This window comes from Cyanistes caeruleus, chromosome 20 (genome assembly GCF_971803275.1).
Source record: "Cyanistes caeruleus chromosome 20, bCyaCae1.hap1.1, whole genome shotgun sequence".
NCBI lineage: Eukaryota > Metazoa > Chordata > Aves > Passeriformes > Paridae > Cyanistes > Cyanistes caeruleus.
Genome location: NC_141720.1, coordinates 10,925,750 through 10,944,561, shown reverse-complemented (window position 1 = coordinate 10,944,561; position 18,812 = coordinate 10,925,750). Strand labels below are relative to the sequence as shown.

The 18,812-nt window shown below is 55.7% G+C and overlaps 1 protein-coding gene across 1 annotated transcript; it reads left to right on the top strand.

The window, feature by feature from the left end:
* Positions 1 to 5,561: 5,561 nt before the first annotated feature.
* LOC111944821 (serine/threonine-protein kinase pim-1-like) lies at positions 5,562 to 12,086 on the top strand. The gene is made up of 8 exons (XM_086858547.1): positions 5,562 to 6,526; positions 6,656 to 6,706; positions 6,911 to 7,277; positions 7,833 to 8,009; positions 8,258 to 8,405; positions 8,589 to 8,814; positions 9,362 to 9,489; positions 9,776 to 12,086. The coding sequence occupies exons 1-5, from the start codon at positions 5,975 to 5,977 to the stop codon at positions 8,362 to 8,364; spliced, it is 1,254 nt and encodes a 417-aa protein (XP_086714673.1). The 5' UTR covers positions 5,562 to 5,974; the 3' UTR covers positions 8,365 to 8,405; positions 8,589 to 8,814; positions 9,362 to 9,489; positions 9,776 to 12,086.
* Positions 12,087 to 18,812: the final 6,726 nt, after the last annotated feature.

Sequence of the window (18,812 nt, the reverse complement as noted above, 5' to 3'; positions counted from 1 at the left end):
TCACACAGCAGGCAAGAGAACAGCAAAAAATATTAGGCTGTGTCCTGTTTTTTGGCTGGATCTGCAAACGGAGGGAGTGCCAGGGTCCACTGCCACAGACTCTCCTCTTGGGGAACAGAACCCCCCCAGGCTCCATTCCAAATGCTGTGCACACCCTGCTGGCTTAGAAACAAACCCTTTTTTTAAGAAGATGTTGACACGAGCTCTCCCAAACATATGGCATTTAATGGCAATTTGCTTTCAAAATTACCTCTGTTCCAAAGGAAGAACAGAAAGCCCACAGCAATCCCAAAGGCACATATGGTGCACCTGGGGAAATCCTCGACTTAGGGGCCAAGTGGGTTAAAAAATACCCATAAGAAGGCCCAGAGTCCAGAGTGCAAACTGCAGCAACCACTTACTGGATCATTTTGGCTGTGCTGCACACGTCTGCAGACTGTCTGTCCCCCTGCCAGGACAGAAGGACACCCGTCAGGGGCTGGGCTGGCTGCTGAGAATGCCTCAGGCAGGAGGATCCTCAGGCAATGAGCAGGCACCCAGAGCCGCTCTGACACTGAGGCCTCTGTGCCCCACAGCAACGGGAACGCCACAAGGACATGGCAACATTCCTGTGACATCACAGCAGCAGCTCACCCAAAAACCGCCTGGAAGGTTCTCCTGGGTCACCAAGGAGCACAAAGGATCCTCAGAGGGCACAACCTATTGCCCTCCAAAGGATCCAAGACGAACTCAGAAAATGCAGCAAATGAGGACACCACACAAGGAAATACAACTTTTGGTCACTGATGCTTCTGATTAAAACCAGCAAGGCTTGTTCCCTCTGGGATCTTTATTCTAGTTCTAAAAACAAACAAGGTTCTCTGCTGTAAATGTACAGAAAGCAGGAACTTGGGGAAAAGAAGGCTGCAAGTGCCAAAGCCTTGTGTGACTTCATGGACATCCTGTGGCTGAGGGTGTCCAAGGCAATGGACTCACAAGCGGGGTCCCTGCCCTCCCGACTGACAGCTGCCATCTCTCCTTCAGCCCCACACCTATCTCAAACAACCTCCTGTCAAGGGCCTCCATCCACACATTCCATCACCAGCCAGAGATGCTCATCAGCCAGGTCACCCAGCATCCCTGAGGCCACAGCAGGGAGTGCTCCTGGCATCTGGTAGAGCACTGTGGCTTTCCTGGGATCCTTCTGGTGTCTGTGCCTGAGAGGAGTGGGTGGATGGAATCAGAATGGGTCACTGATCAGCAGTCCCACTGCAAGCAGTGCTTTCTCCTGCTGTGTGGGGACCATGTGGTGACTGATATTGGGCCTCCTCTGGCTTTGGTTCCTGCAGAGCACACAGAGGGTCAGACACTGGGCTGAGGGAAGGGGTCCCATGGAAACCCAGCACAGGCATTTCTCTTTGGAGAGGGGGTTCTGCAGGGAGAAAGGAGAAGAGACTTTCCTGTCTGCTGAGATTCCCTCTCCTCCTTCAGCAGCCATACCACAATCCATCAGTACCAGAGTTGATAGGATCACTTCCCTGCCAGGCAACACAAGGCAACCAAAATGAACCGTGCCAGAGCCCAGCCCTGCCTGCCAATTTGGAGGGTGTGGGGGAATGGAATTTCAGCTGGAGTTGACCCACAATGATAATTTGCCACTTGTGGGTTTCTCACAGCCTTAGAAGGAGTTTGAGATCTCTGTCCCCAACACCTGCTCACCCTTCAAGTGCACACACGTGCCTGGGGACAATTCAGGTTCCCTGGAGTGGTGGCTGCTTCCCTTTGAAACAGGAGCTGTTGCCTTTTCTGGTGTGCTTAACTCCTTTCTAACTATTAGAAAGTGGGAGAGTAAAGGAAATGACCCTGGTGGAAGGGGACCAGAACCTTGGAAAAAGATGAAACGTCTTTTGTCTGAATTACAAATTAAAACTTTTAGTCCTTTAGTACTAATCTATTACTACAAACAAAATGATGTTTCTGAGCTTATTGTTGGGATTCAGGGCATCATTTCTTGTTCTTGATGTTATTATTATTTATTAGTATTACTTTTCATTGGTAACACTTTTAAATCTTAGACATTAATAACAATGGCTGGATGTCACACTGAAATGTATGTGAAACACACATTGAAAAACAATGACTGAAAGTCTCTTGCTTTTCCCACTGGGATTTAACTGTACACTCAACTCCAAGTTGCCAGTGCATTCTAAAGACAGAAAATCCTGTTAATGGTGGGTCTGGTGTGGTTTGGAGCTGGGGAAGGGTCTCATCCCCTCCCAGAGCTGCCCCAAGCCTGCTCTGCTGCCACGTCTGCACTCACAGCCCCTCACGGCTGCCCTGCCCTGGGGACAGGGTGGGACCCCCTCCTGCCAGGTCTGAGGCTCCTCATGGCCCCTCACAGCCCCTCATGGCTCCATGGAACTTCTCATGGCCCTGTAGACCCTCTCATCGCCCCTCACAGCCCTTCATTTCCCCTCACAGCCCCTCACGGCCCCTCACAGCCCCAGGCGCGGGGCTCCTCCCAAAGGAGAAGGGGTCGGGCCCTGCTTGTTCTCCTTTTATCTCGGTCCCTTCACAGCGCCGAGTAAAGAAAGGCTGAATGGAGCCTTTCGCCAGCGTTTCCCTCGGGCTTCATTGCGGGCTGAAGCTCTGTGCTGGCGCTGGCCCGAGCACCAACATCCCTGCAGCCCCCAAGGCCTTTGCTGTCCCCCCGTGTCCATTCCCTGTCCCCGAGTCCCGCCCGGCTCTGGCAGCAGCAGCAGCCGCAGCGCAGCGGGCGCCGGCCCGGCCCGGCCGGGGCTCCCGGCCACGAGCAGCAGCAGCGCCGGCCCTTCCCACCTGCTCCTGCCTCGGCTCCCCAGGGCTTTTGCCAGGGCAGTTCTGGACTACAGCAACAATCCCCCACAAACAGCCCTCAGGCTTCCTCAGGGCCCGCCTCTGCTGCCCTGAGCCAGCCCTCAGAGTGTTAAGAATAATATGTTACAGTTGCTGTTTGTAAACTCCTTACTTACCTTGTACCCCTGTCCCAGGATATTGTTAAGAATAATATGTTACAGTTGCTGTTTGTAAACTCCTTACTTACCTTGTACCCGTCCCAGGTTCACTTACCCTTGTACCCCTGTCGCAAATTGCTGTACCCCATATTTCTTGTTCCTTGTTCAGCCAGGCCCTGCCCCCTCTCCCAAGTTGCTGTACCCTGTGTTTCTTGTTCTGTGTTCAGCCAGGCACTGCCCCCACTGCTCCTAGACTCCCACATGGCAACACTGTACCCCTGCCCCAAGCTGCTGTACCGTCCTGAGGAGGAGGATGACATACTGACTTTTATGCAAACGAGAGAGACCAGAGACTTATGGGATGCACCCAGACTGGAAAAGACCCCAAAACAACGAGCCACGCAAAAGGGAAGGAATAGAACCAGCACCATCTAACAAGGAAGACCCAGAGGAGTCCCCCTGACTTCTTTCCAGAGGCCGACGTAACCTCGAGGAGACTCGACTGGGATGACAGCCTAGACTATGAGCCCTAAAGAACGAGTCTTCCCGGGGACTCCCGTGAGGAAGGAAGGCCCAGCTCTGCCCTAGTGACAGAGCTGCACGGATCCTCCTCTTCTGCGGTGTCCAGTGGGAGCAGTGGCGATGTGCGCGACCCCTCGGGCCCCCACCCCAGAGCTGTGCTGCTTAATAATGGCCTTTTTAAAAGGAGCTGGTCTCCTGGCCCGTTTATCACAAGAGGAAGAAAGGATCGGGTTCCAGCGATGTTTTCAGCTCTGTTTTCCTCACCCTGAGGTGACAGCAGGAGGCTGTTGGTGCCTTTGCCTTGGACATTGTAGATCTCGTCTGCTTTTGTCCCTCTTCTGCTTGCCACCTGATTTTATCTGCAAAACTGCAATTGCCTCTTTCAATCAGTGCTACCCACTGTGCTTTTGTGATCAGTAACTCAGGATTTTTTGTCTCAGACATCATGAGTAGCAGATTTTGAAATGCTCTCATGTCCCTGAGCACTAAGTCGAGGGGAATGAAAGCCACACAGCTGACATTTGCAGTGCTCAAACACAGCCCTGTTGCTGCTGCTGCTGCTGAAATAGAATCAAGTGACAGAGGCCATCACAGAAATTGCCTCTGCAGTGGCAAATAAAATGAAAAAATCCACCAGGAGAAAGAAAAAACAGAACTTGTCACTTAATTATTTTTTCCGAGCACTTTTCTCCAGAAAGTGGAGATGCCCAGAGGTATTTCCAGCTGCTGCTGATCCCAGCTGGAGCCCAGCCTGCTGCCCAGTCCCAGTGGGAACCTGAGCCCAGCCCGGGCAGCTCCCGCAGTGTCGGGAGCTCAGCGCACGCGGGGCAGGCCCAGAGCCCCGGGCACGGCCGCCCATTGCGGGGCAGCGGCACAGACGGAATGTCCTGCGGCCCAAACCTCCTGCTCCTCACACACAGCTCCCATCGTCCTCCCCCTCCTCCTCTCCTGGCATGGCACAAATTCCAGCTCCGAGGAGGCTTCCCAAGAGAGGCCTCAGGCTCCTGTTTCAGCCTGAGTGTCCCTGCAGAAGAACAGGGCACCTTTCAGGCACTTCCACAAGCTCCAGGTTCTCATTTCCTGGGGAATCTGCCATGCAAACAGGCTTGCCAAAAGGGACAAAAACAAAGGCAATGAACTGGGAATTATTAGGATAAAAATCAACCTTCTTACAGACAAAGTTCACCAAGTCATTCCCTGCATTTGTCTTTTTCACATTCTTTCTCTCATCTACTGAGAGGTCCAGATTATTATGTTCTGGTGCTTATCAACAACTGATTGTGCTCTTGATTTGTACCAGTGCAAGAGATGTAGAATCATCTACACTGAACACACAAACAAACTCCCTCTGTCAGCCCATTTTCATGTTCCAGATCACTTTCAAGGTGTCCATGGTGCTATTGGAATGATGAGCTCTCCACTGCTGGCTGCAGGCTCTGGAGATTCTTTCTCCACATTCAGCCAGGCTTGTATTCCCTAACAATTCCTGGCAGCTCATCATGTTTTCTTCGGGTAGAAGAGTAACAATGCAAACCGTACCAATGGCACAACTCCCCTGTCCACAAGGAAAAGCAAGAACAAGTTGTCAAGTTCTTCAGGTAATTTGTCCTGCTTTGCTGCAAGAGTTGTGCTGCACACACAGTGTGGGAAGCCAAGAAAAGCTGCAGCTGGGGGCACATCTTGAGACAGGAGCTGCACCTTGTTCTTCAGGACAGGTTTTTGGAAAGAAAAGACAGGACTGTGAAGATTCTGGGAAAACTGAAACAGCTTTTTTAAGAAATGAAAATAAAATCAAAAGAAATGACCAATATGTTTTTCTCTATATATTTTTATGTTTCCCTTTTCCATCTTGCACTAGTTCTCCATCCCATTCATTCTAAATGGATCTCACCTCTAAGATCCATCACTTGGCAAGTTTTAGACATTGTAAAATACCATGATCTACACGCAATTTTCCTTCCCCTGTTTTTCTTGGAAAGCAATGCTGGAGACACAAGTGCAGTGCTTGGGTCAGGTACAAATTCTGCATTCAGGGAATGTGCTCAGACAGTGTCTGACACTCAGCAGGGACAAGGCACAGCAGCAGCCAAGGGCATTGCTGTGCCCCTGTGCAGGAATCAAGACTCTGGCTCTTGGCTCAACACGGCAAAGTTCCCGTGTTTGGCCAGGCTCAGGGGCTGCCCGGGGAGCGCGGGGCTCGGCGCGGGGCCGAGCGGGCAACGGACAAACGGCCCCGGGGACAAACGGCCCCGGTGCTTCAGTTGCAGCGGCAGCAGCGGCAGCAGCAGCAGCAGCAGCGGCAGCAGCAGCGCAAAGAGAAAGCAGAGCGAAAGAAGCGGAATTATTGCCCCTCTTTATATTCTCCTCTCCTTCTCCCGCTGTTCCACCCTCTCTCCCGCGGTCCCTCACCCATTCCCGATCTCCTTTTCTCTGTGTTCCCCTCCTCTCCCAGTTCCCCTCTCCCCTTGCCCGCCCGGGACATGCCCCCGGCCCGCCCCTGGCCCCGGCCCCGGCCCCGGCGCCGGCCCCGGGCGTCCCGCCTCGCTCTCGCCTCCGCCCGGCTCTGGCCGAGCTGGCGCTGGCGCTTCTGGGCGGGCCTCAGTGCCTGGGGCTGGGGCGGTATCGCCGCCCTTTGGCTCCGCCTGCTCCGAGCCCTGCCCCGGCCCTGGCCCTGGTCCCGGCCCTGGTCCCGGCTCCTCCCGGGGCCCGCGGAGGACACAGGCGGTGCAGCCGTTGCCGCCGCCTCCGCTGCGGCTTCCCCGGCCCGAGCTCCGCCGCTCGGCAGCGCGGCCGCTGGCCCCGAGCCGCCGCTGTCGCGTTCCAAGGAGCGGACGCCTGCGGATGCTCGGCCCGGGGAGGTCGGGGAGCGCTCGGGGGCCGTTCCTGGCCCCGGGCCGAGCGCTGACGGCCGCGTCTCTTCCCCAGGGAAGGCGCAGGAGGCCCTGCAGCAGCGCTACAGGATCGGCTCGCTGCTGGGGCGCGGAGGCTTCGGCAGGGTTTTCTCGGCCACTCGGCTCTCGGATGGCGCCCCGGTGAGCAGAGGGGCCAGCGGCGGGCGGAGGAGGAGGAGAGGGCGGAGGAGGAGAAGGGGCCGGCGGAGGAGGATGGGGCTGGACACTGGTAGGCGGCGAGGTGAATCCGCTGCTCCCTTTGGCTTGCAGGTGGCCATCAAAAAGGTGCCACGGAACCGCGTCCGGCGCTGGGGCGAGCAGGTGAGTGAGCGGGGCCAGCGGCAGAAGCCGGGGCGTGCCGGGCGGGGATGAGCCGGGGCCTGGCAGGGTGGGAGCCACCAGGACACCTGGAGGGAGAGCGGGTGTGGGGCCAGCGGAGGGCACAGAGCATCCCCGGCTGGCTGAGGGCTCCCCGAGCCCTGGCACGGGCTCAGCCCCACTGACGGCACCGTGCTCCTCCCGCAGCCCGACGGCACCAGCGCACCACTGGAGATAGTGCTGCTGGACAAGGTGTCCACAGGCTTCTCCGGTGTGGTGCAGCTGCTGGAATGGTTTGAGCTCCCCAACACCATCGTGATGGTGCTGGAGCGCCCAGAGCGGTGTCAGGACCTGCGGCATTTCATTCGGGCACGGAGGTTCCTGTCGGAGGAAGAGGGGCGGGAGCTTTTCCGGCAGGTGCTGGAGGCCGTGCAGCACTGCACCAGCTGCGGGGTCCTGCACAGAGACATCAAACCTGAGAACATCCTGGTTGACCTGGACACCGGGCAGGCAAAATTGATTGACTTCGGCTGTGGCACCTACCTGCAGGACACAGCCTACACTCAGTTTGCAGGTGAGCCCACCCAGGGGTAGGCTCCCGGTCCCGGCATCTCCTGGCCCAACATCTCCTGGCCCAACATCTCAGGGCCCAACCAGGGTGTGGCAGCAGGGATTCTCCCAGGACTGGGGCTGGGGCTGGGGCAGCCAGCCTGACAAAATCCCCTGTGGGTGGGGGTAGCAGAGAGGGGGAGCCAGGACCTGTGCACCAGCTGGTTTGGTGTGCAGGTGAGAATGGGCTTGGACTGCTGTGCTTCCCTGCTTTGCCTTGGTTCATAATATTTTTTGGGCAATGCCAGCAGGGAGGATGTGGGTATGGTTTTTCCCCAGCACTGTGAGCGGGTTTTTCCTTTGTGTGTCATGGTCGGGCCTTGCCAGGGTTTCTGCTGCCCTCTTCCAGCACCAGTGCCTTCTTTTCCAACCCTGGGTTTGTACACAAGTGCCAGGTGCTGGCGAGAGGGCAGCAGGTCACCCCGTGTGCCACTGGGGCAGCCCCACATGCCCAGGGATGCTGGGGTCAGGCTCTGGGAGCAGCAGCATCCCCCTGATGAGCTCCATCCATATTCCATAGGAACTCTTTCATACAGACCCCCGGAATGGACCAACTTCAGATGGTACTATGGCGAGGCAGCAACCGTCTGGACCCTGGGCATCCTGCTGCATGAGATGGTCTGCGGGAAGCACCCTTTCAGGAGGGGCTGGAACATCAGCTGGGCCCAGCTCCCGCTGCCACAACGGCTCTCCCAAGGTGGATCCTCATCTCTGGGCACGGGGGGAACACCAGTGTTGGGAGATAGCAGAGGGCTTGTGAGCATCCCGCTCTGGCAGCTGCTGAGGAGGTGGCACATGTCCTGCTCTCCTCCAAAACAGAGAATTGATGGGAAAGTTTAGGCCCAGCTGTGAGCACATCCAGCGTGGCCTGGGCACGGGTATAGTGGGGCAAAGCAGACAGGAGCCTTCTCCAGCTGACCAGTGGTTTGTGGTTTCTCTCCCCAGATTGCCAAGTTCTGATCAGGCGGTGTTTATCCCTGCACTACTTAGACAGGCCCTCATTAGAAGACCTGTTCTGTGATCCCTGGATGCAGGATATTCATCAGCCATAGAAGAAGGGAGAGAGCCACGGGCACAGTGATGCAGGGACCTGGTAAGTTACAGCTCCACACATACCCTGGCAATCAGAAGCAAAGAAACCCAGACTTCTTTGTCCTGCCTGTGTCACTGCACAGGGCTCATCGAGTGAGAACACGCAGCCCTTGTGCTGGAGCTGAGCTGCACTGCCCAGCACTGGTGGCCGCCATCTGAGCTGGTTTTGCTTGTCCTGGTTCAGTGACAGCCGGGCCCTGGGCAGAACCCTGACAGCCTGGTGTCACCCCAGGGAAGAAGGAGCCCCTGGAGAAGCTGCACCAGGTGGGGCTGCTGCTGCTGCTGCTGGGGACATGGAGGACAACAGCAAGGATGACAACCTCTTCCTCAACCTGGCCAGCGGTAGCTGGCGATGATGGACTTTGATTCTGGCACCTTCTTGAAAGCCAGGCTCCACAGAGAATTTTCAGGTAAGTCCAGACCCAGGGGGATGCTCCCAGATTTGTGCATTGGCCGGGAACCAAAGGTTTCGCCTTTGCTGGGGTGGATGCTACTGATTCTTCAGTGGCTGCCCAGCTGGTTTTTGGCAGGGCTGGGGGTGTGGGCTGGGGTGGTTACAAAATGGGAGTGGGCTCCTGGTCCTGCCAACAGCCCCCAGCACCCACCGTGCCCCAGGCTGGGGCTGGGGCAGCCAGCCCAACACAAACAAACCCCCATGGCAGGAGCACAGCTGGGACTCCAGAACCTGAGCACGGCTGCTTTGCTGTGCAGGCAAGGAAGGGCTTGGGCTGCTCCACTCCCCTGCTTTGCTTTGGGATCACCGTGATTTTGGGCGACAGTGCAGGGGGGAAGGGAGAAAGCATGGGCCTCCCTCACCCGTGGGTGGGTTTTTCCCTAGAATGGAGGGGTTGGGCCTTCCTTAAACTCCTGACAGACATAAGATTTTTTACCTTTTTTCTTCTTCCCCCTTTTTGTCTGTAACCTATTTTCATTAATTTGTTGTTTGTTTTTCTGAAGGAAGAATTCTAGGTGGGGTCCAGTCTGGATCGGGAAGTGCTTGGTGTGGTGTGGATGGGCCGTGCCCTTGGAGATGGCTGAGGACATCGTTTGGGACCAGCTTTTCTTCTGGCAGCAGATGGTGTGAGGTGGGTCCTCATCTCCTTGGCATGGGTGGGACAAGAGCTTTTGGGAGATGGCAGCGGGCACAGGAGCATCCCGCTCTGGGCAGCTGCTGAGGGGCTGGATCTGCCGTGGCTGGCTGCAGGCTGGGCACATGTCCTGCCCTCCTGCTCTGCTCCCAAAGGCAGCAGTGATGGGCAGCTTTGGGCCCAGCTCTGAGCACGGCCAGCATGGCCTGGGCACCGTGGGTGGCTGGGACAAGGGGACAGGAGCCTTGAGCTGATGGGCGGTTTCTGGTTTCTCTCCTTGCAGCTGGGCTCTGCGGATGCTGAGGCTGCTCTGGGCTCTGCCAGGGCTCTGCTGGGCTCAGCACCGGGCCGGGATCAGCCAAAGAAGAAACGATGTGACCTCCAGCAGAGACTTGAGCATTTTGGCAATGCAGCTCAAGTCTGCAGAGTGTTCACCTCCAAAGGAAAACATGACACCCCCCCCAAAATTAAACTTGTTCCATAACTTCTGATAAGAAACCAATCTGGGATGACCCCAAATGTCATTTTTCAGCTTTCTCCAGCTGTAGCTCAGCCCTTCTCTGAACAGTTCTCTCCCCCACCTGCCTTTTACTTCACAACTGCTCCCTCCTTTCCCCCAGTGATTTCCCAGCCCATCACAATCTCCATCACACTGCAGCCTTCCTTGATGCCCCTCACCACGAGGAAGGCCAAGCCCCAGGCTCAGGGACTCATCCTGTCACTGGCTGAAGAGCAGCAATGTCTGTCGGTGCCAGGGGCTCTTGGATGTCTCTGTATCCATGGTCAGAAGGGTCTGTCAGTGCCAGGGGCTCTGAAGGATGTTTCTGAATCCATGGACAGAAGGTCTGTCCTTGCAAAGGTTTCCATAATATCTTTGTACCCATGAGTATGGACTGAACACAGAGAGTGAAAGCGTCAGTCACGTTGTTTGCACACTCCTTCCTTTCCATACAAGACACATCCATGCACACCCCCATGTATAGCTATATTAAAAGGATAGGGATGGATAGAGATTTCCCACAGAGCTCTAACTTTGGCATAACTCACCTTGTAAGCCATGGCCAGGGGATTTTTTCCCCAGCTCTGTGTGAGTAGGTGTCCAAGAACTGAAGGGAACAGCATTTAGAAGCAGTTTCAGGATTTCTAGGCAGGAAAGGGAGCTGACAACCATCCACATAACTCACCATATTCGTCAGGATGGGCTGCTGGTTCTTTAGGAATATGGCACAATGGAGACAGGAGACTTGGGATAATCCCAGCTCTCTGTGGATCTGTGCAAAGGTGGAGCAGCAGAAACACTTTGTGTCTTCTTTGGGGACACAAGGTCCAAGGAGCTGGGCTGGTGGCAGAGCGTGACCTGGGCTGGTGGCAGGTGAAGTCCCATTTCATGACATCCTGGAGTGGCACAGGACAAAGCTCCAAGCACCCACAGCCCCACTGAGGAAGTCCTTGGAGTGCTGCACATCCCATAGGAAAAGCTGCATTCACTCAGTCCATTGGGATTTATCATTTCCATTTGCAACGCTTTAGGTCCAAGTTTCAAACTGCAAAATTTTGACACTCAAGACACAGTCATGAAGAACATGTATTTCAATTTCCTATTCCTTTAACTGCAGTGTAAAATATCTTAATATTGGAAAACATCCATCAAATCTGTAAAGGAAGGCAGCTAATGGATCCTTTCCACTAGCACGTGTAAAAACTAAGGAACTAAAATCAAAGCTGAGTTCTTTTTCAAAGGATCAGTTACCTCTTTCTTACTCCAGAGTTATAGAAGATTTTTCATTACACGTTTGCGAGTAATTTTTATCTTTCATGGTTTTTTCATGTTTGTTTGTTTGTTTGTTTGTTTTTCTACAGAAAACATGTCCTGGAAAAGGCATGCCCTTTGCTCTGGCTTCCCCTGTGGAGCAGCTCCCTTCGCGCTGGCTGAGCTGCTCAGGCAGAGCCCGGCAGCTCCCCGCCCTGCAGGGCTGAGGCTTTTCCCCGTTGCTGGGCACAGACTGATGGAGCAGCAGTGCTGAACACGGGCACACGCAGAGGGGCCAGAGCAGCTGCCTTTGTCCACCTGAAGCTCCAAGGCCAAACTCTGAGCAGGCATGGCTGGAAGAGACTCGCAGGCTCCCTGTTGGCTCTGCTGCCCCACTTGTGCCCGGCCCAGCTCTGTGTGAGGCAGAGGGAGAACAAGGGGCAGCTCCCTCCCAGCCCCAGCCCAGGGACCCCTCCAGCCCCAGGCCTTGGACCACTGTCAGCACCTGCTGCTCCAGCCACGGCTTCTACTGGCACTGCCAGCAACAACCAAACTGGGGCTGATCCTGAGGGAGCAGCAGCAGTGCCTGGATCTGATCCCTCAGTCTGGGGCAGGGCCCTGGGGGAACAGAGGGCGCAGCAAGAGGGACAAAACCAGGCAGGGTCAGAGACTGGGAAGAGCCACAGCTGGGAGCAGGATCAGCTGCTTCATTGCACTCTTGGAGAAAGCTCTTGGCTGAGTCAAAGCGCTGAAAGGTGTGAAAGGCAGAGAGGAGGCCACACCAAACAATGCTCCTGTTTTCACACCCTTCTGTAATAAATGGCAATGATTCGTGCTAACTAAATTGTAACTGTTTTGAAAGTTATTATTAAGAGCAATCAAGGGAATTGGTGTCAAAAGGCAGATTTACCCCCCTACAGATATTACATGTTAAAATTAAGGTAGATGATGTAATTTTGAGATAAGAAATGTCCTAAGACAAAATCGACCTTGAGATGGATAAAGTTGGTATGACTTTAGGCATGAGGCCTGAAAATTATAAAAGATAAGACTAATTAGTGGAGCGCAATGCTCACATAACACTAGGCTTAGTACGCACGTGCAACCTGTGAGGTTATCCAGAGGACAATGAGGGTGAGTGTAAGCCTTCAAGCAAAAGACCACCAAAAGAAGACTGGAGACCCCCTAGCAACAAGTGAAGCATGGACCATAGAAGAATAGTAATTTAAAAATTGGAAGTAGGGGGAAACTTGCAGGAAACATGAATGAATATGTAGAAGCGTACAGTATATAAGTTTAGTTTTAATTGCTTTTTTTGTACGTGAGGTAGGGTGAGAAGCCCTCCTCATACTCCGGTCAGTTTTACTTATGCTTTAATCATACTTAATTACTGACAAACTATATATTATTATATATATATATACATATATATATGTATATATACCTGAATATATTTACTAAATTGTACTCTTTTACTAAATTGTATTTCTTTTATACCAAAACTGTATTCAATGCACTAAATTCTATCCATTTTTTCTTTATTATTAAATTACTATTAACTCAATAGACCTAGTTGTCAAAATTCTAATTTCATTTAGAACACTAACAGGAATGAGCTACCAACAGAGCTTGTTTTGATCTACATCAAACTTTGAGAAATGTCCCTCCTCCTGACAGCGACTCCTCTGCAGCTGCTCTGGGAGATCTCTGGGCCCAGCCCAGTAAAGGAGATTTCACTGGAGCTGAGGTGCTCGAGGGGGCCCATTTCAATGCTCTGCTGAAGCCCAAGGACATTGTGTTTCCCCAAGGAGCAATGTTCCTTTCTGGCACTTGCTGGCCCATGAGGGACAGGATTCACTTGCTGCTCCTGGGTGAGTTACAGCCACAGCAAGAGGGAGGAGCCCACCCATGGCAGCTGCTGGGTCCAGACATTGGGTGAGATAAAACTGTTCTAAATGAAATTAGAATATGGACAACTCGGTCTCTTGAGTTAATAACAGTTTAATTAAAAATGAATACAATTTAGTAAATTGAATAAAAATTTCGTATAAAAGACTACAATTTAGTAAAAGAATACAATTTAATAAAAAAATGCAATTTATAGATGTAATTTGCAAGTAATTCCGTATGATTAAAGCATAAGCAAAACCGACTGGGGTACAGGGAGGGCTTCTCACCCCACCTGAGGTACAAAACTGACTGGGGTACGGAGGGGACTTCCCACCCTGCCTCACATAGGAAACAAAGCACTTTAAGCTAAACTTATATACTGTATGCTTATACACATTCATTAATGTTTCCCCTAAGTCTCCTCCTATTTCCGATTTTTCTGACTTTACATCACTTTTCTTCACAGTGCATGCCTCACTTGTTGCTAGGGGGTCTTCAGTCTTCTTTTGGGGGTCTTTGGGCAAAGGCTTCTCCTCATCCTCATTGTCCTTTGGATAACCTTACAGGTTTGCGCGTGCGTACTAAGCGTTGTGTTATGTAAGTCTACTAATTAGTCTGATATTTACTGATTTTCAGGCCCAATGCCTAAAGTCATTCTAATTTTGTCCATCTCAAGGCTGTTTTCAGCTTGGGACATCACTTCTCTTCCAAACTACATCCTGTACCTCAATTTTAACAGGTAACATCTGCAGAGGTGCGTTGTAGCACTGATCCTTTTGATTGCTTCTAAATAACTTTCCAAATAGTTACAGTTTAGTTAGCGCGATTCAATTCCATTTATTACAAAGCTGAGCCAGAGCTTCAGCATCTCTCCCAAAATCCCAGAATCACAGAATGCCTTAGGTTGGAAGAGACCTTCATGTTCATCTCATTCCACCCCCTGCCATGGCAGGGACATCTTCCACTATCCCAGGCTGCTCCAAGCCCCTTCCAACCTGGCCTTGGACACTTCCAGGGATCCAGGGGCAGCCCCAGCTTCTCTGGGCAAGCTCTGATCTCTGCCCAGGTGAGCAGGGACAGGAGCCGAGGGAACGGCTGGAGCTGGGCCAGGGCAGGGCTGGGCTGCAGATCAGCAAAAGCTTCTTCCCCCACAGGGGGCTGGGGCACTGGCCAGGCTCCCCAGGGAATGGGCACGGCCCGAGGCTGCCGCAGCTCCAGGAGCCTTTGGCCAGCGCTGCCAGGGATGCACAGGCTGCGATTGTTGGGGTGTCTGTGCAGGGCCGGGGGCTGGACTCCATGATCCCAATGGGTCCCAGATCCCAGCTCAGCCCCTTGTGCAGCTCTCACCCTTTGGCTCAGCCTTTGTGTGCCCTGGAGGCGCTGGCAGAGCTGATGGGGTGGGGCAGGAGCGGGACAGCCCCAGCGTTCCCCTGGCAGTGACACCACAGCCGGGCCAGCAGCCCCAGCGTTCCCCTGGCAGTGACACCACAGCCGGGACAGCCCCAGCGTTCCCCTGGCAGTGACACCACAGCCGGGCCAGCAGCCCCAGCGTTCCCCTGGCAGTGACACCACAGCCGGGACAGCAGCCCCAGCGTTCCCTCCCTGGAGACGCTCCAAGTGAAGCGGCCAGAGCCACGTCCAGTCAGCGGAACTGAGCGGCCACTGAGCACCCCCGGCCTGGGCTGCTGTGGATTCCTCTGCACACAGCTCGGGGAAGGTCCCCTTGGCCACCCCGACAGTGCCACAGACAAGTGTCACACCCAGTTACAGAGCTCTGCCCAGAGCTGACAGGGACAGTTAATTGAAAAAGACAAACAAGCACAGCGCCGGGAAGGTCTTGGTGCATCGAGCCTTTGCTGCAGCCAAGGAAAGCTCCTGCCTCAGGGTCACCTTTCCTGCTCAGCCAGAGCCCCGAGTGCCCCAGCAGCAGCAGCAGCAGCAGCAGCAGCAGCAGCAGCAGCAGCAGCAGAGAATGGCAGCATTGCCCCGGGCTGGCTCAGGAGGGGGAGATTTCCCCCTCGAGAGAGGCTCCTCTGCCAGGTTTTGCATTCAGGCAGCTGCAGATCCCTCAGCTCTGGTTGCACAGCAGCTGGAAATGCAAGTGCAGGAGTTTTGTTCATGGCCAGCCCCAGCGGGTGACAGCAAGGCCAGGGCCCTGGCAGTGGGACATTTGCAGGCAGCACCTGCTGCAAGCGCCGGGGGCTGGAAGTGTGTGCAGAAAACAGCCCGAGGGTCTCTGGCCCGAGGCAAAAGGAACAAAGTTTCAGTTCTGGCCTCCGCAGGGAGCACCAAAATGGTTCCTTTGCACCTCAAAGTTCCATAGGCCGGTGTTGTAGGGCCCCCTGAGGAGAGCTCAGGGTGTTCAAAGTGCCTCGGCCGGAGCAGCTTTTTGTCCCGCTCCGGGGCCATTGCCGCGGGCTCGGGGTCCCTGGGAAGGCGAACGAGGAGAGGGTGGAAGCGGTGCGTTTGTGGTTTTAGGGTTTGGATGGTTTTTTTGTGGGGGGTGATGTCCGGTTGTGATTTTGTTGTGTTTGTGGGGCTGGGGGAATGTGTTTTTGTGAGCTGTGCCCAGCGGTTTGCAGCCCTGCAGGTGCGGGGAGCGCTGGCGCAGCCCCGGCCTGGGCGGAGCGGCCCCGGGTGGGCTGTGGGAGCCGGGAGTGGCCGGGCGGGCCCGGAGCCGCCGCCTCGGGCCGGGAGCCCCCCGGGCAGAGCTCTGTGCTCAGGGCCGAGGCCCGGGCAGCGCTGGGCGGCCCGTGGGCCCCCGGCACAGGCGGGTCCGTGTGGCCGGGCCGGTGCCGTGTCCGCAGAGGGCTCCGAGGGGAGCGGCCCAGGCCAGCTGTGGCCGTGTTGGGCCTGGTGGGGCTCGGGGGGCCGGGCCGGGCCGGTTAGAGGCTGAGGGAGAGCGGGACAAGCGCTGGCACAGAGGCCCCGGGCTCGCCGTGCCCCCCTGGCCACGCAGCCGGGCTCGGGGGCTGCCTGGCTCTGAGGCAGCCCCGGCTGCGGTGGTCCCCGGGGGTCTCTGGGGAGGGAGCGGCAATGGGGGCTGCTGGAGCTCTGTGCCCGGGGCTGGGCGCGGCTCCCGAGGGAGCGGAGCATGCAGGCTCCCCCCGTGCTGGGGCTTGCTCTGCCCGCCTCAGGGGCTGCATTGTCAGCCCGGAGCCGCGTGCGGATGGCCCGGGACCAGCAGGGCTGGCAGGGAAAGCGGCAGTGGGGGCAGCAGAAACTGGCAATGCCAGTGCTGGGGGTGCTCCCGAAGCCTGCAGATGTTGGGAGCATGAACAAGGGGGCCCAGGGATACCCCAGAAGCCTGAAACAGGGAGCCCAGACAGTGCTGCCCATCCAGGACTCCTGGGGTGCCAGAGTGGTGAGGCCAGAGAAGGGGAGCCTTCTGGCTTGTCATGAGCCCCAGCAGCCCAGAGAGGGGGTGTCGCCCTGAAAACTCAGCTTCTGAGCTTGCTAACATAGTTTTCTAAGGACTTTCCCACGACAGTAACTGTAAACATAGATATGTGTACATTCTTTCTGTTACACGTCTTGTGATGGGCATCTCTCATGGCCAGTGCAGGGGGAAAGTGTTATCCTGACCATCCAATCCCTGGCTGTGGTCACAAGCCTATAAATCCTGGGGGGGAAAATAAACTCTGCTCTTTCTTCATCACACCTCGACTTGTGTCCGCGTGATCTATTGATCCTCAGCGGTAACATCTGGTGGCCTCGCCGTGTCTTGCACGTGTGTTACAGGGTACTGTCTAGCCTGTGGCTATGGATGGTTTTGGGCTTTCTCTTAGGGAGGGCCTGGTTCTGGAGATATGGCGTGCAGTGCATGATCTGAGAGGGACTGATGTGTCGTATGCTGACTTTCAGCGATTGTGTGAGTATGGCAGACTTGAGGGGTTTTTCCCTGTGGTTGAAGCGATTTTTTCGCAGTAGGCTTGGGAGGCTTTAGGCGATTCCCTGATCTAGGCTCTGCTGGTTGGTTATCAGCCCCGGGTGCTCCAGTTGCTGGGGATCTGGCAAAGGTGTGGCGGCATTCTGAGGTCAGGTCCCGAGGTCGGCTCCCCCGGGATCGCCGGGGCCCCCGGCGGGTTGAACGGAGCCGCCGCGGGACCGGTGGGCGTGACCCCACCTCAGCCGGTGCCCCGGCGGTGTAGGCCCGGGGCGGGGTTGGATCCCTGCCGACAGGCTGTCAGGGGCGCCGCGGACCCAGGGGGTGTAGCCCCACCTGTTGTAGTGCATCTAAAAATCTTGGTACCTCCCAAGGGTAAAACTCACCTCTGGTTTGTGTAATGTTAGTTCCTACCTGAGAACCTTCTTTCCCCCCCCTTCCCACTGGCTGTGACCTCCCTGCATCCCCTAATCACCCCTGCCCCCTGGTATAAGAGATAAGACCCAGAGCATTTCGCTCTCTCTCTTGCCCCGGATGGACGACAGACAATAAACCCGGGATAATTCCAGCAAGTTTGAGCCTCCTGTGTCTAGATACTTTGAGTCCTTGTTGTATCCACTCCAGGACCCCCTCCGTGGCCTGTGCCCTGAGACGAGCAAGCTCTCACCACAGAGGGTGGGACAGAGGGGTCCCGTCGGGGAGAAGGATAGCAACACCCACCTCGGCCCGCGCCCCGGCGGTGGAAGCCCGGGGTGGGCTCGCCTCCTCCGTATGCTTTCCCGGCACAGACCGATGGGGGGGGGGTGCTTGAACGGGGGGCCTGGGGGATGCCTCAGGGTCTGTCCCGTGTCCCTGCTGCGGCTGGGCCGTGCCCTGCCCCGTGGTGGGGGACGGGCAGGGCCCGGACTCCGCAGCGGCAGCCGCGCACGCTGTTCCAGTGCAGGAGCGGCCGGCACCGCTTCTTGGACCTTTCGCCCCTGAAGAAACGCTGTTAGGGGCGGTTCCGAGTGCTGCCCCCACCACGCCGGGAGCAGGCTGTGCTGAGCTGCCTCTAACCCCCCCCCGCCTCAGGTTCCCAGGCATCACCCGAGCCTGCGGCTGGAGCCGGCCCTCCCCCGTCGCCTCCTGTGGCTGTGGCAGACCAAGGTCCTGAGCTGTTTAGCACTGGCTCAGGTGGTGCTGCTGCGGGGGCGAAGCCGGTGGCCTTGACGGGCCAGGGGTCCCAGGCTGCTGGAGCCTCTTCGGCTGTCCTGTGGACTTTGTCCTCCTGTCAAATGACTGTGCAGCTGAGCGTATCAGGCATTCCATGTGCTTCCGAATTCTTTGGTCTGGTGGGTGAGGGAATGAGTGCTCTTCTTGTGGCGTGCTTGAATGCCACTGCTCAAGGCATCATTGATCACCTAGGAGACGTTGATTCAGATTTCCTGGGGTGCATTTCTGCCATGAGTTCCACACTCACCCCTCCTGTTCCTATCCCTGCGGAACCTGGATTTGCTCACCTTGTGCCTTTTGAGTTTTATGTTCGCAGAGCTGAGAACCAGCTGCGGGGAGATGGTGGCTTCGGGTTCCCTGGACCTCCCTGGGTCACTGGACTGCTGTTCTGACAGCCAGGGGTCATCCTGAATGGGTCTACACCCTGTCCATCCTTGGTGAGATGCTGTCAGAGACTAGCTTCCGCGGGTTCTTGACACTGGCATGGATATCACGATTGTCAGGTTTGCTGACGGGCCCCCAGAGTGACCCTTGGACCCGATGCTGACACATTCCATGCAAAGAAGAACTTGAGACTGACTC